The following is a 14,998-nucleotide window of genomic DNA, read 5'->3' as shown; positions in this document are numbered from 1 at the left end:
TGAGATCGGGGAGGGTAAAGTGTACAGCAGTGTGGGAAGGCTTTGGGTGTGATGAGCACATTGCAGATCCCGATCATGGCGGGGCTCACAGGGGTGCAGAATGATGTCAAAACTTACAGAGTATATACTTAAAACAGGTGTATTTTACTTTGTGTAAAGTATATCTAAGAGAAGTTGATTTAACTTTCTAAATCAAGGACTTCTGTTTATCTAAAGTAGAATGAAAGACAAGTCAGTGGGGTTGTATGCAAGACATACAATCGAAAAGGACAAATCCAAACAAATGTATAAAGAGCTCCTACAAATCAGTAAGAAACGACACAAAAGTTGGCAAAAGCACTTGCACAAATGCTTCACAAAAGGGAAAATCCCAACGACTACCAAGCACATGCAAAGATTCCCGTCATCACTAGTGATGGGGAAACTGCAGTGTAAACCAAAGTTGAGACCACTATGCTCCCGTGAAACTTGCCACAGTGATAAGATCTGACAACGCCACTTGCAGAGCCACGGATAACTCTCCTGGCCCACAGTGCGACCCTGGCAGGAGCGTGAAATGGTAAAAGTCACGTGGGGATGCAGTAGTATCTCATTACTCAGCCTTCTTGCACACGTACCATGGGCTGCAAAACCACGTTTGTCCTAATTGCAAGCAGTATAAACATGCTTGTACATTCAAGGAGCAACACTATACGACACAAAAGTAGTGGGCCATCACTACTTCCCGCAGCGTGGAGAACTCAGCATCAGGCAAACAAGCAAGTCACAGGAGACCCACAGTCTGAATGCCTTCGCACACAATTCCAAAACCGTCAAAACCAAGCTGTGCTGCTGAACACACACCTTGGTGGTAAAGCTGTAAAAGCAAGAAGATTGTTTCCCTAAAGCCCAGGACACTGGTTACCTCTAGCCAGTTAGGGAGCCCAGGAGGGAAGTGTACAAATATGTTTTGTGTGCTTTTCTCTGTGTCTGCTATATTTCAGAATTTTAACAACATGAAGAAGCTCATTATGAGATATGGACCAATCTCCAAAATACGTGAGAAAGAGCAACATGCAAATGCTGTACAAGATAGGCTACCATTTCTGTTTTTGTTTGTTTTAATTTTGTTTTAAATAGGATGTGGGACTTCCCTGGTGGTGCAGGGGTTAAGAATCATGCCTGCCAATGCAGGGGACATGGGTTCAAGCCCTGGTCCGGGAAGATCCCATATGCCGTGGAGCAACTAAGCCCGTGCGCCACAACTACTGAGCCTGCGCTCTAGAGCCCGCAAGCCACAACTACTGAGCCCGCATGCCACAACTACTGAAGCCCTCCCGCCTAGAGCCTGTGCTCCACAACAAGAGAAGCCACCGCAATGAGAAGCCTGTGCACCGCAACGAAGCCCCAACGCAGCCAAAAATAAATCAATAAATAGGATGTGTATTTGCTTGCATATTCATCGAATGCCTCCGGAAGGTTACATCAGCACCTGCAAATACTGTCCCAAGAAAGAGAGCTTGGAATACCATGTGCATGTTACCCATTCAAAAAACAAAGACTTAAGAAAAAAAAAGCAAGCAAAGACTTGACTTTTTTTAAATTTTAAATATAGCAAGAGCTTCTTCAATGAAACGGCTCCCTCTCATTCCCATCTCCCCACACGCAACACCCAAGTCCCTTCATCAGGGACAACCAGTGTCAGCAGGTTCTTGTGTATTTTTCTGGGGAAATTCTATGCAAACGTAAGCAAATTTAAACATATGTTCTATTTTTTTATTTTATTTTTATTTTTTGGCCACACCATGCTGCTTGTGGGACCTTAGTTCCATGACCAGGGATTGAACCCGCTCCCTCGGCAGTGAAAGCGTGGAGTCCTAACCGCTGGACCGGCAGGGAATTCCCATAAACCATAAACGTATGTTCTTTTACGTCCTGCGTTTCATCTGTGTATAACACGGCACATCGCACCTGGGCTTTTCAACTGAGCACATCTTGGCCATCTGTCCTGCAGCACTCACAGCCCTTCCCTGCCCTCAGCTATGCCACACTGAGCTGGAAGGAATGACCTTTGTGCATGGATCCCGTGGCACACAAGGAACAGAGTCAACCTTTTCAAGTGACATCCCTGTGCCAGAGGGCACATTCATTTGTAATTCTGTACCGATATGGCCAAACTGTTCCCCGTGGGTTTGTACCAATTGACGCTGTCAGTGATGTAAGTGTGCCCATCCCCCCCACAACGGCCTCACTAAGTGCACTTTGATTTTTACCCAACTTTTGGGTGTTTCTCAACCTGAGAGGTGAACACTATCTATCTTTTAAAGTTTTTTTTTTTTTAAATTATTTTTGGCTGCATTGGGTCTTCATTGCCGCAAGCGGGGCTACTCTTCGCTACGGTGCACGGGCCTCTCATTGCAGTGGCTTCTTGGCACATGGGCTTCAGTAGTTGCAGCACACAGGCTCAGTAGTTGTGGCTCATGGGCTCTAGAGTGCAGACGAAGTAGTTGTGGAGCATGGGCTTAGTTGATCCACGGCATGTGGGATCTTCCCGGACCAGGGATCGAACCCATGTCCCCTGCATTGGCAGGCGGATTCCCAACCACTGTGCCACCAGGGAAGCCCTAAAAGACTTTTTTTAACAACAGTTTTGGAGTTACACAGAAATCGTGAAGACAATACAGTGTCCCCGCCGCCCTTGGGTGCATCTCCTCCATAAATGCTACGCTAAGTGAAGGTGCTGAAACAAATGTGCTGGTTTTGCTGTGAGAACCTGGCCAAGGGCCACGGGGGTAACATACAGTCAGGGTGAACTCAGCAGGCCTGGGGTGCTCAAGGCCCACAGGTGGATGACTGTGAACAGTTTTCAAGATGAAACACAAGGGACTTCCCTGGCCGTCCAGTGGTGAGGACTCTGCACTTCCACTGCAGGGGGCACGGGTTCAATATCTGGGCAGGGAACTAAGATCCCACATGCCAGGCGGCATGGTCGGATCTGGGGCTGGGATCCGGGGCTCCTTGCATGTCTCCAAACCACGTGCTCATGTCATTTTCATAATGAAAGACTTTAAAGAATAGATTTTATTACAGCAAATGACTACAAGAGAAACAAAGAGATTTTTTAAATTCCTGGACTGGGAAGAAACAGCCTGGAGGGAATGCGGCCGAGGACACAGCGGTGTATTCACAGTACTCATGCAGACCGGGAGCCACAGGCACTAGCGTGTGTGGATTTGTCCTCAAAGTGCTCAGAAGAACACGAGCATCGTTTGGTGTGCAAACAGTTACAGAAACGGGAGGACATTTGTGATTGTTTTGCGCCCATCTGCTCAAGATAATTTATACTAAACTGTTCATTCACGCAAGAAAGATCTGTGGGCTTGTCCTGGCCAGCCATGTTACAAGCTTTCTGCACATTTAACCTCAAGGGCCTTAGGAAGTAAGGTCTATTCACATGCACGTGTCACAGGCACAGAGGTTGAGGAGTGACGGAGCCCTGAGGTATCTGAGGTATCCGTGCAGATGGAACTATAATCAAGGCCAGGCCCTCCCATGAACAGAGCACGTCTCAGCGCTGTGTCTCCACTGCTCTGAGTGACCCTGTGCGGGGCAGCTGCCGAGGGTGCGCCCTACACTCTGCAGACAGATCAGCACTGGAGACAACGGCAGCAAACCAAACCAGGATCTCTGCATTGCGGAGCCCTGAGGAATCAGACGCTAGAAACGACCTTATTGTTTCACCTGTAGGGAAACTGAGGCGCAGAGAGACTAGTGACTCACCCGAGCGTAGGAACTGACAACGCGGAACTGGAGGGGGATGCTGTGGGTGGTGGGGGACGGGAGGGGTGCGGGCATCTCTCTGGGCACTTGCCTGTAATGCCACCGCCTCCTGGCCCCACTGTTCCTGCTGAGAAGCCAGCAGTGAGTCTTACTGCAGTTCCCTTGCACGTGAGTTGCTCTTCTCATGCTGCTTTCCAGATTTTCCCGGTCTTTGGCATTCAGCGTTTTTACTATGATGTGTCTGGGTACTTATGATTTTTTAAATCTTGTATTAATTCTTTATTTGCTTTTCCAATTTCCATGCCGACATACATCACTTGTGAGAAAACAAAGTTTGCATAGATGGCCCCCCATACAAACCACACCTGCCGCCAGGCTCTCTCCTTCCCCAGGAGGGAGATGGGAAGCTGAGGCCTGGAATGCCTGCAGCACTGGGGCTCCAGCAGCAGAGCCTCAAGACTGAGACCTGTTCCCTCCCACCAGCCCTCCTGGTTCCACCTCCCCGAAGTGCCATCCAGACCCCTGGCGTGGCATCCCCAGCGCAGCCACCCCCGATGGCTCGGCCACCCGCAGGGCTAGAGGTCCACAGACTGAGTGAGGCTGTGTTATGAGGAGGAAACAGGCCACAGAGGGAGGTAGTTATCTTGGGGGTTCAGGTGACCAGCCGGACTCCACGTGGGCTAAGGGCCTAGAGGAGCAGGGCTCTGGGGCAGACAAGGAGACGGACCATCTGACGGCCGGCCGCCACAGGGGGGGAGCAGATGCTCAGCGCTGTGTGCGTCTGGCACGCTGGGTGCCGGGCTAAGTCCTGGCTCACAGGACACACCCGCTAGATGGACTTCAGTGCTGTGGAGAAAAATGAAGCCGGGGTGGGGGGGGGAGGATTTTGATTTTTAAGAGTGGCCAGAAGAGGGACTTCCCTGGCAGTCCAAAGTTTAAGACTTGGCGCTTCCACTGCAGAGGGTGCGGGTTCGGTCCCTGGTCGGGGAACTAAGAACCCAGATGCTGGCCAAAGGGGAAGAAAAGTGGTCAGGAGACCTCACTGCCCTGCAACATGTGAGAGTAAGAGGCCCTGGCTCCCTGTGGGGAAGCACCTTCCAGAGGAACAGCTAGCGCAGATGCTCCCAGGCAGAACCGCGTGGGCTGGGTGGACAGCAGAGGGCTGGGCGTCCGGGTGGAGATGGGCCCGACCAGCCAAGGCTAGGGGGCTGCCTTCCACTAGCAGTGGGATGGGAACCATGGGAGGGTTTTGAGCAGGTGTTAAGTCGCCTAAGTTCCACCTGGAACTAAGGATGCCACTCCAGCTGGGTTGAGGACAGACCCCCGTGGGGTGAGGGTGGATGGTCCCGGGGAGAAAGAGGGTTCGGCAGGAAGGGATCAGGTTCACGCCCACTGAGGAAGGCTGGAGGGGGCAGCAGGGTGGGAGGGGGGGTCAGGAACTGTCTGGGTGTGTGGAGCTCCTGGGCCCCAGCACAGAGCTGTGAGGTGGGGGCAGGGTTGTCGTCTCTGCACAGGGTCCTCAGGATGGCAGAGACCTGAATCCTTGGCCCATGGCATAGTGGCTGGCACATAATAGGTGCACAGGAAACACACCACGAGCAATGACGTGGGTGACCTTTACCCATCTGAGCCTCGGTTTCTACATCTGTAAGGTGGGGATGATATCTGCTTCATGGGGCATCTGGGGCAGTCAGAGAAAACAGCCACTCCTCAAGTGTACGTGCGTGTACGTATATGTGTACACACGCACGCCACAGGCCCATCTGAAGAGTTACAGAGACGCCATCCAGCTTGTCATAGGCTTAAAACACTACGCCAACAGCTAATTGCCGCACTTACCTGCATTCTTTAACCCAGGGGTCCTCAAACCCCGGGCCGTGGACCAATTCTGGTCCGCAGCCTGTCAGAACTCGGCAGCACAGCAGATGAGCGGCGGGCAAGCGAAGCTTCATCTGCTGCTCTCCATCGCTCGCGTTACTGCCTGAACCACATTCCCCTCGCCCAGTCCGTGGAAAAAGGGACTTCCACAAAACCAGTCCCTGGTGCCAAGAAGGTTTGGGACCGCTGCCTTAGCCCACGTAATTCTGACAAGAGGCAGAGAGATCCAGTTACTTGCCCAAGGCCACACAGCTAGCAGCTGAGCTGGCAGAAGGACCCAGGCAGGTGCCCAGAGGCAGTGCCCACGAGCCCACGTCACGGCTGTAATAAACACAAGGAAGCAACTAGGAGAACCTACGTTAGAGCCAGCGGTCAGAAGAGACCTCTGAGGAGACAGAGCTGCGCAGCCTGGGGGAGGGCCGGAGAGCGGCCAGGAGCAGCTGAAGGCAGCAGGGAGGGCAGTCACCTGCTGAGAGCAGGAAGCAGGTAAGGGCCAGAGCTGCAGGGACGCTGGGCTCACCCCCAGTGCAGCCGGAGGCAGACACGCTAGGCCAGGTGGGCTCCTCGCCAGAAAAAGGCTGTGTAAGGACACGCCTGCTGGCAGAAAGCCCGAGGCTGCCACCTTCCTCCTGGGTGGCTGGTGCAGCTCATGTTCCCCTCCCCCAGTTGTGGACAGAGTCCCACAGGCTTCTGCACTCAGGAGCTGCACTGGTGCCCGTGAGTGCAGTTCTGGGCCCAGAACCAATGGCCACGGCATACTGAGGGCCCTGTCCACCCCCAAGTCCTAGGATGCTCACTTCACACCTGCAGAGCCCCCTGGAGAGGCCGAGCTGCCCCAGGACCTGCCGTGGGAGGGTAGGGCCAGCCTGCTCCTCACCCCAGCTGCCACTGGGGTTTCCAGGCCACCCAAGGAGGAAGAAATGGTCTACAGTGGGGGTCCCAGACAGGAAAGACCCAGACTGTAAATGCTTCCTCCTTCAAAGGCCACACTGCCAACACTGCTGTGCCACAGGCCACAGAACTACACAAAACAGAGCATGCGCTGACCCTTGGTCTAGATGCCCACCCCTCAGGAACCTTAGACTAAACGTTAAAAAAACAAAAATTTCCACTTTATGTCTCTCTTGAAGCTTTGTCATGCATTAGCATAGTATGGGATCACACTGATTCTAGATTTTACTTAACCCGCAGTTCCTTTTTTTGCGGTACTGAACAATCACCTCTGAGCGTCCAACGTAAAAATTCACACCAACGCCAGCCCTCCGTGATGGGCAGAAACGATGGGCCAAGGACACACACGAAAGCTGGGGCTCAGCTCCCCCACCTGGACCTGGTCCCTCCAGACTCGACACTGGGACGACCGTGTGCTGCCGGCTGGTAGGGGAGCCCCTGGGGACACGGCCTGGACGGCGAGGAGGCTGAGGCAAGTCAGCTGAAAGCTTTATTGCATTGGGGAAGGGGACAGATCGCTCAGGAGCTCTTGGTGGGGCGGGTCCGCTTCCTCTTCACCATCACAGGCTTCTGGCTGCGCAGGATGGCGCTGGCTCTGCGGATGGCAGCCTGGGAGGCGAGGCGAGCTCAGATCACCCACCCCACCAGCTGTGCCCCCCACCCCCGCATGCCTCCCAGATGGGCGACGTTCCCTCCTCCCCAGAGCGCAGTCACCAGAGGGCCGTCCTTCACAGCACTGGCCAGGCTCCCTGGGTCCCCACTGTGTAGTCGCCTCCACCACCTGGCATCAGCTCTCCAGCCCCCACTCACCATACGCAAATCCGGGCGGTACTTGTTCTTTCGGATCATGTGCCGGATGCTGCTGAGGGTGGCCCGGGCGTTCTTGTTGATGGTGGTCCGCACGTAGGAAGTGGCTGGCTTTCGCTGGCCTGGTGTGGTGGGGAGAAGAGGGGCCCCAGGGGTCAGACGGTCTGGACCTTTGGTGCCCACCCCCGGGGTGAGGGCACAGTCCCACCCAGAGAACCCGAGTGCCCAGACTGTGTGAGCCTGGGAGGCAGCCCCATCTCCAAGCATCAACTTACAGGACGATGGCGAGGGCCACCACAGGCCAGGTCCTGCCCCTGTATAGGCGTCTCCTCCCCAGCCTGTCCCTGAGACACAACACTGCTCATCTCACTGCACCGAAGGGGAAGCAGAGGCAAAGGGACCAGGACTCCCTTGCCCAAGGTCACAAGCACAGTTGTGTGACTCCAAGGAGAGCCTGGGCGAGGTGGGCACTTGGCACCACGCTGACCAGGTGGCGAGCACTCCCCAGAGAGCAGCTCTGGCTCCTCTCCCTTCCGCACCCTCCTGGGCCCTAGCTACCCGCTCAGCAACAAGTGTCTGAAACGCCAAGCTGTGAGGCTAGGGTGATGTGGAGCCACAGGAGAACCAGGGGTAAGAAGAGTCCTGGGGAAAACACCTGCCCCTCACCTGTGCACAGGTGGAGTTGGACTCCCCTGCCCAGGATAAAAAGGAAAACACCCCCTTTATTGCGCCAAAGACCTGATGGGGTCCTGGCTAGGATCCTGTGCTCCTGGGTTTCCCCCAGATGCCAAAGACCCTGTACCATACTGGAGATTTCATGTTAGCCTTCTGACCCCAGAGGAGAGCCCATGTTACCTCCTCAGGTCAACCCGATTCCTGACAGCCCGGGAAAAGCCACCCAACAATCCAAGAAGAGAAAGCAAAGGTTTTGGGACCCAGCGCACCAGAACAGGGTTCTCAGGAGTGTGGAAACCTGAGAAGCCCAAAAGCATAAGCAACTGCTTGCTCCTCGGTCTGTGCTTCTGGGAAGGGAGATTAACCCCCTTCCCTCTGAGAACAGAAGGCAGCAGACGTGGTCGCTGCTGTCACTGAACAGGACACAGGGCTCAGAACCCAAAGAGAAATCAGTCCTCATCAGGGACCCAGGAAAAAGCTCATTCCTATCTCTTAAAACCCACTGCCCACCTACAAACAAAAGTGTTGCGGGTGCGATACCATGACTCAGCTGTGACCCAGAGACACCCGTGCCTCCCCTTCACCTCCTCTAAGACTCTAAAAGGGCCTGTCTGCGCCTGAGACACAGGGAGGTGGGATGCTGAGCGCCCCATTCTGAATCCTCGAAGCCAGAATGGGAGCCAAACTACTGCTTCAAACCCAAGCTGTCACTTCCTATGCGGGAGCTAGAAGGCGGCTCCCCATCTGTTTACCTGAATTTTCCCACCGGTGGAGGCAGACTTCCACCTTCTTCAAGGATTTATTCTGAAAACGTCATCAAACCGTGCAACCCTGTAATTTAACCCTGACAAGCACGCAGCGGAGTTCAGGTGCTTTTAATTTCTCCACTTTTTAGATGATAAGCTCACATAGCTGATGGGCTAGCTTGGAGAGGAACCAGCCTCCCAGGCAAACATCCTGACCCCAGGAATCCTCCGTCCAATAGCAGAATCACTTCCGCGGCCCGACAGTGAAAAACCACAGCCCCCTGCCCCGGATGGGGGTCTGTTGCCTGGGCCCAGCCAGGGCAAATGCTCACCGGATCTCCGCTTCATGACCACCACGACCCCTTTGCCGTCCGCCGCCGGCTCCACGCCCACAGTCTTGCGGTGAATGAGCCCGTTGTAGCGAAAAGAGTTGCGGGCCTTCAGGTTATTGGGTTCCTGGGAAGGAGGACGCATCGCGGTCATGAAGAGAAAGGGGGCACAGCAATCGTAAAGGTCCCTCCCTCCGACCCACGCGTCAGAGCCCCGCTTACGGTGCTATACGTCTGCTTATTCCTTTTGATCAAGAAGCTGGAGCAGTTCCGCACGACCATCCATTGCAGATGCGCAGACATGGCGGCAGCTGCGGAGAAAGGGGCGCGGGAAAACGTCAGGGTGCTCGAGCAGCAGGCCGACGCCGGACAACAGAGAAAGGGTGCGTTTGGGGACCTGGCGAGTGGGAGCACCGCGTGGGCCGAGAGCGCCTAGAAATTTGCCAGGCGGGGCTGGGCGGCCTAAGGTGGCGGCGCTGAACCTGGGCGGCCGAGACTAACTACGAGGGACGAGAGGTGAGAATCCACAGCGACCTAAGGCGGCGGGGCCGGAGTGAAACCAAGAGCGCGAGGGGCGCAGTGAGACAGGCAGGCAAGGGCACAGACACCCGGTGGCAGGCGCGAGAGGCGGTCACGCGGGAGCAACTCACCTCCTCTCGTGGCGGCGGCCGGATACGGAAAGAGGCAGACGGGGGGCGGGGCGACGCCTTTAATAGCAACACGCATTTCCGCTTCCTCTCAGGGTACGCGCGCGCCGTCGCCTGTCCCCGCCTCCTTCCGCCCGCCTCCGAGGCAGCTCGGCCACGTTCGGCTATTTCCTCCAGTCAGTCTCAAACCGTTCGGGGACTTTCGGAACTCTTCGGCTAGGGACCCGAGGGCGTGTTCTCGACGCGGAGTGGTACAGTTCCGAGGGCCCTTCGTGTGTTTTCGGAACTCCACGGCTGGATTTCCGAGTGTGTCCCTTTCCAGAAGTCCCAAGTCCCCTTCCTCAACGGCTTCTCTCCAATATTGCCACTCAGAGCTTGACACAGGGTGGGTGCTCAATAAACATTTGTTTTATGAATGAACTTGTTAGTGCGTGAACTATTTAAACCACACAAGGACTTCGGGTGCTTCCACGTTCTTCGTAGGCCCTCGGCTATTCCCGACGAAGGCAGCAGGCTCGGTCGGACATTTTCGGAACTCTCCGGAAACACTCTTCCGAAGGGCGGCCAGCTTCCCTCTTATTGGCCCATGCCTGCTTCGAATCTCTTCGGAAACACTCGGTCTCCATTCGGCCACGTTCGGAAACCTTCGGCTAACCCCGGGAGCTCCCTCTCAATTCGCCCTCCCCTGTGTCCTCTTAAGCTCCTGCAGCATTTCGAGTCTAGAGAGAAGCCGGACGGACCCTTCTCGCAGACTGCCGCCCATTTCTTCTAAGGGCGAGGTGTGTTTGGAGGAAACGAGATTTGCCTGGGAAAGGTCTTGGTTCCTTTAGGGCTTGCATACCTGTTCGCCCAGCTTATTTCCTGTGCCTCGCGGACTCCAGCCCTATTCTCCCCCTCCATTCCGCCCTATGTCACACCCGTTACACTTTAGGGAAGTTTATTTTCTGTTGTCAGGGTCCTCTTTAAGGGGCAGGAGCCTCGCCTGATATACCTCTGAGACCTCAGCCTCACCAGCACAGGGCCTGGAGAGACTCCAAGTGAACAGAAGGAATGACGGTGCTTTATGTCACCTCCATTAGGGCACCTTGAGTTGTGATTATGTCCAGAAACTCCTTGAAGTCAGGGGCCTTGTCTGGCCCATCACTGTGCCCCTGGACTTCGCCGTAATGAGTCCTGACAGTCCAGAGGCCCCAGGAGAAATCTGAGCAAACAGGAATGTTGGGGTTTGCCCTGCTGCCTCTAGTAGAGCACCCCGGATTTTCACCATGCGCTGCTTCAGGCTCCTTAGGATGCAGGGGCCCTGGGCCGCACTAATCTGTGCGCCCAGCTGCCCCCAGCATCGGCTTCTGAGCACCCAGCCCAGCTCAGGTGATCAGGCGGGTGCCGGGCACACCTGGCGCAGTCCCCTGACCCCGCCCCGGACCGGGCCGCACCCGGAACGCGGAACGCTCTCCGTCGGAGCCAGCCGCTGCGGTGGAGCAGGGCCATGGCGGCGGCGCCAGCGGTGTGCGCCTCGCAGGGGCCCCCGCCTGGCGCACCGTCCCCGCCGGCGGGCGCGCCTGTGCCCGCGTCGGGCCTGGGCCGCTGCCGGTTGGCGCTGCTGCTGGCCGTGGCGCTGGACGTGGCGGGCATGGCGGCGCTGCTGACCGGCGTGTTCGCGCAGTTGCAGGTGCGCGGCCGCGACTTCGGCGACCTGCTCATCTACTCGGGCGCGCTGCTCGTCTTCCTGAGCCTGCTCGGCTGGATCCTCTGGTACACCGGCAACATCGAGATCTCGCGCCAGGAGCTCGAGCGCGACTACGGCCTGCGGCCCTCGGCGCTCTCCCGCCTCGCGCGAAAGCTCTCCCGCCGCTGGTCGGCGCCAGCTTCCTCCTCCGCCGGCCGGCGCGCCGCGCCCGTCTCCTGGGGAGCGCGCGCCGCCGCCCGCATGCCCCCGCCGCACGCCCCCGGCTCCCGCCGCGTGCGCCTGCAGCTCGTCTCGCTCGAGGCCGGGCCTAGGGCGGCGGGTGCGGGCAACGAGTGAGCCCGAGGTGAGGGGCGGGGAGCGGGGCGGGGCAGAGGGGAGAGATGGAGGGACCGAGGGACAGAGGGGAGATGGAGGGACAGCGGGAGAGATTGAAGGGCAGTGGGAGAGATGAAGAGACAGACGGAGAGCTGGAGAGGTAGTGCGAGGGAGGGAGGGAGGGACAGAGGGGAGAGATGGAGAGACATCAAGGAGAGATGGAAATGGAGAGGGAAAGATGGAGAGACAGAGACAATGGGGAGAGAGAGACAGGTAGAGGTCAAGACTGGAAGGCAGAGAAGCAAAGACTAGCGGAGACCCAGAGGATGAAGACCTAGAGACAGTAGGCATGGGTGCAGACTGGGGAGAGACAAATGAGACCCTGCCCCCAGACGTGCGTGAGGGCTGGAGAGTCACCTTTAGCTCCACCAACACTTGGAGATGATTCGTCCCTGTGCTCCAGTCCCCAGGTGCACCGAGTCCTGTTTCCCATTTAATCCTCCAAGTGTAACAGAGTCTCTGAGGTCACTGCTATTACTGTCCCCACCCCAGGGAGGACACTGAGGCCCCAAAAGGTGCCACCTCTTGCCAAAAGGGAGGTACCTGTTGCACTCTCCAGAGTGCACTCCTCTGCCAGAGACCTGCTGTGGCTCCCTGTTGCCCTCTGGTTAAATCCAAGCCACTCACTATGTGTGTGTTTGCCACATCTCAGCTCCACATCTCCTGCCTTCTCTGCAGTTAGAATGACCTCCCTCAGTCCACGATGGCCAGGCTGTCTCACACCAACTGGCCTCTGTCCATGCCTTCACCTACACTGGGGGTGCCCTTGTTGTCTGCACTCCACTCAGAAAACTTCCCAGGTGTCTTTTCAGATCCAACTCAACTTCAGTGCCTTTCTCTGGGTCTTCACATTGTCTGAGTTACCCTTGTTATTGCTTGTATCACTGTGTGTTGTATGTGTGTGTGCTGATACTGTCTCTCCCACCCAACAGGGAGCCCCTGGAGGGTAAGGCCTGGGTCTCTGGTGTCTTTGTTCTTAGCATTCCCCAGCAAAGAGTGAACTCAGGAAGTCAGAGGTTGATGATCCGGTGGGTGGGTGGATGGATGGATGGATGGACTGGGTTGATGGATGAGTGGATGGATAGATTGATTGATGGATGGGTAGATGAAGGTGTGGGTGGATAGGTGGATGGGTGGGTGGATAGAGGGATAAATGGATGAATTGCTTGATGGATAAATAGGTGGTGGATGGGTGGATGTGGTTGGATTGATGGGTGGATAGATGAGGGATAGATGGATGGATGAATTGGTTGATGGATGGGTGGGTGGATGGATGGATATGGTGGGATTGATGCTGGTAGATGGGTGAATGTGGGGTTGTATGGATGTTTGGGCAGATGGGTAAGTAGATAGATGAGAGGATAGATGGGTTGGTGGGTGGGTGGATGGATAAGTGGAATAATGGATGGATGAGTGACTGAATCAGTTTCTCAAATGGGGGTTACATAAAAGAATTAAATTCTAATGTCCTAAGACATTCTTTATAGGTGATGAATTAACTTTCCTTCTCTGCATCCAGAAGGATAGTTATATACCCTTTTTTTGTGAGAATTTTGAAAATAGTCCATTCATATGCTATGTTCTGTGGTTCAGATGAGGAAACAGTTTATGCATAGATGAAGCATGAGCTAACACAAAATTTGGCATACAATGCAGAAATAACCTCTGCTGCTAGAACCACTTGCCAGAAACTGGCCAAGCTGACCGGCCTGTAGGCCCCTCTTAGAAGGAAAACGGGCCTTTCCAAACACAGGACTCCATAATGGCAGGGTGAGGTGGTTCCAGCACATGAGGGACAGAGGACTGGAATTTTAACAGAGGGGCCTGTAGGTCCTGGCTCTGGTCACTTCTCTCTCCCTCTGGGACCAAAATTAGTTGAGAAGATGTGCAGAGCCTAACCCATCCTATGTCATTTCTCTCCCCATTTCATCTTCTCTGTCTCTGCCTGTCTTTCTCTTTGTCCCTGTGTCTGTCTCAGTCTATCTCCCGTGTCTTTTTTTGTCTTTGTGCCTCTGTCCTTCCCTTGACATATGTGTCTCTCCCTCTCTCTCTGTTGTGTGTAAGTCTCTCCATCTCTGCCTTTCCTTGCCTCTCATTCCCCACCTTGTACCACTGGGTTCCGGTGAGTTAAAGGCGCAGTCGCTGCCGCACGTCAGGGCACGGAGTAATGAAGGAGCCAATGAGCAAGTGCGTCAGTCAATGGTGAGGGACTGAAGCGGGAGGAAGGGGCTCCTTCTCCTGGGTGGTGGTCCTGGGATGCAGGGATACACGCAGGGGTCCTGAGCAGCCACTAACCCCACCCTCCCTCCTACAGACGAACGCATGGCCACACCTGTCAGGACCCGATGGAGATGCGCAGCTGCCTCCGTCATCATCTGGCTGCCAGGATGCCTACGTGTCCTGCATCTATCCTCCCCTGGATAAAGGGCTCTGCCTCACTGTGCTGCGTATCTGTCTGGGGAGGGACGGCACTGGGGCAGGGGTGAGGGAGGGGCTGCCCAAGCCCTTGGGGACCTAGGAGCCTAGCTTCACGCTGTCCCCTCACGGAGGGGGACAGGAGTGGGGGGCAAGGATCTCAAGCCCAGACCCACCCCTTGAGTCCAGACCTCCCTCAGCCCAGGTTCCTCTGTTCGTTTGAGGTCCCCAGAGATGCAGACAGAGGGACAAAGACTTGCAAGATATTTGTTGGGGGGAATACTTATGGAGGGTAGGTTGGAGTAGCTCTGTTACCTGAGGGAGGAGGGGCAGAGGAAAGAGGACGGAGCAGGGTGAGTCTTCAACTGTAATGAACTTCCAGGAAAATTTCCGTCCCGCCACTAGGGAGTCTGAGAGCTGTAGTTGTCCGGGCGTTTGTGGGAAGCAAGGCAAATGCCTACTGGCCCAAGGGCGGCAGGATCCCAAGGGCAGGCAGCAGAGGCTGTCAGGCAGCGGCAGAAGGACAGCTGAGGGGCACGGTGGTCCATGTACCCCCAGCCCAGCTGCAGTCTCAGCCCAGGCCACCCCCAACTCACCCCAAGCCCCTCAGTCCAGACCCCCCATAATCACAGCCCAGGACCTACACTCAACTCAGGACCCCCATCAGCTCAGGCCCGCCCCCATCAGCCCAAGTCCCCCTCAGCTCGGATCCTCCCCACTTACTCCTGG

The 14,998-nt window shown here is 55.7% G+C and overlaps 2 protein-coding genes across 3 annotated transcripts in view; one reads left to right on the top strand and one right to left on the bottom strand.

The window, feature by feature from the left end:
- Positions 1 to 7,065: 7,065 nt before the first annotated feature.
- Positions 7,066 to 14,998, bottom strand: part of RPL28 (ribosomal protein L28) — a 138,304-nt gene continuing 130,371 nt past the window's right edge. Inside the window, exons 1-5 of one of the 2 annotated variants that reach the window (XM_068527739.1) lie at positions 9,796 to 9,848; positions 9,368 to 9,456; positions 9,149 to 9,272; positions 7,399 to 7,517; positions 7,066 to 7,197 (exon numbers count right to left, since the gene is read on the bottom strand). In XM_068527739.1, coding sequence (XP_068383840.1) covers positions 7,108 to 7,197; positions 7,399 to 7,517; positions 9,149 to 9,272; positions 9,368 to 9,448 — 414 coding nt within the window. In that variant the 5' untranslated portion in view covers positions 9,449 to 9,456; positions 9,796 to 9,848 and the 3' untranslated portion in view covers positions 7,066 to 7,107. Of the gene's footprint in view, positions 7,198 to 7,398; positions 7,518 to 9,148; positions 9,273 to 9,367; positions 9,459 to 9,795; positions 9,849 to 14,998 lie in introns of those variants that run through there. The other variant, XM_068527740.1, reaches the window with a different exon arrangement.
- Positions 11,279 to 14,287, top strand: TMEM238 (transmembrane protein 238). The gene is made up of 2 exons (XM_068528845.1): positions 11,279 to 11,822; positions 14,169 to 14,287. Exon 1 carries the CDS (start codon positions 11,279 to 11,281, stop codon positions 11,813 to 11,815), a length of 537 nt encoding a protein of 178 aa, XP_068384946.1. The 3' UTR covers positions 11,816 to 11,822; positions 14,169 to 14,287.

Source organism: Eschrichtius robustus, chromosome 19, assembly GCF_028021215.1.
Source record: "Eschrichtius robustus isolate mEscRob2 chromosome 19, mEscRob2.pri, whole genome shotgun sequence".
In the NCBI taxonomy this organism is placed as follows: domain Eukaryota; kingdom Metazoa; phylum Chordata; class Mammalia; order Artiodactyla; family Eschrichtiidae; genus Eschrichtius; species Eschrichtius robustus.
The sequence above is the reverse complement of the archived record's forward strand: the minus strand, read 5'-3'. Positions and strand labels throughout refer to the sequence as shown.

Coding starts and splice junctions, on each gene's coding strand:
- TMEM238 (XM_068528845.1), top strand. CDS start 11,279: ATGGCGGCGGCGCCAGCGGTGTGCGCCTCGCAGGGGCCCCCGCCTGGC.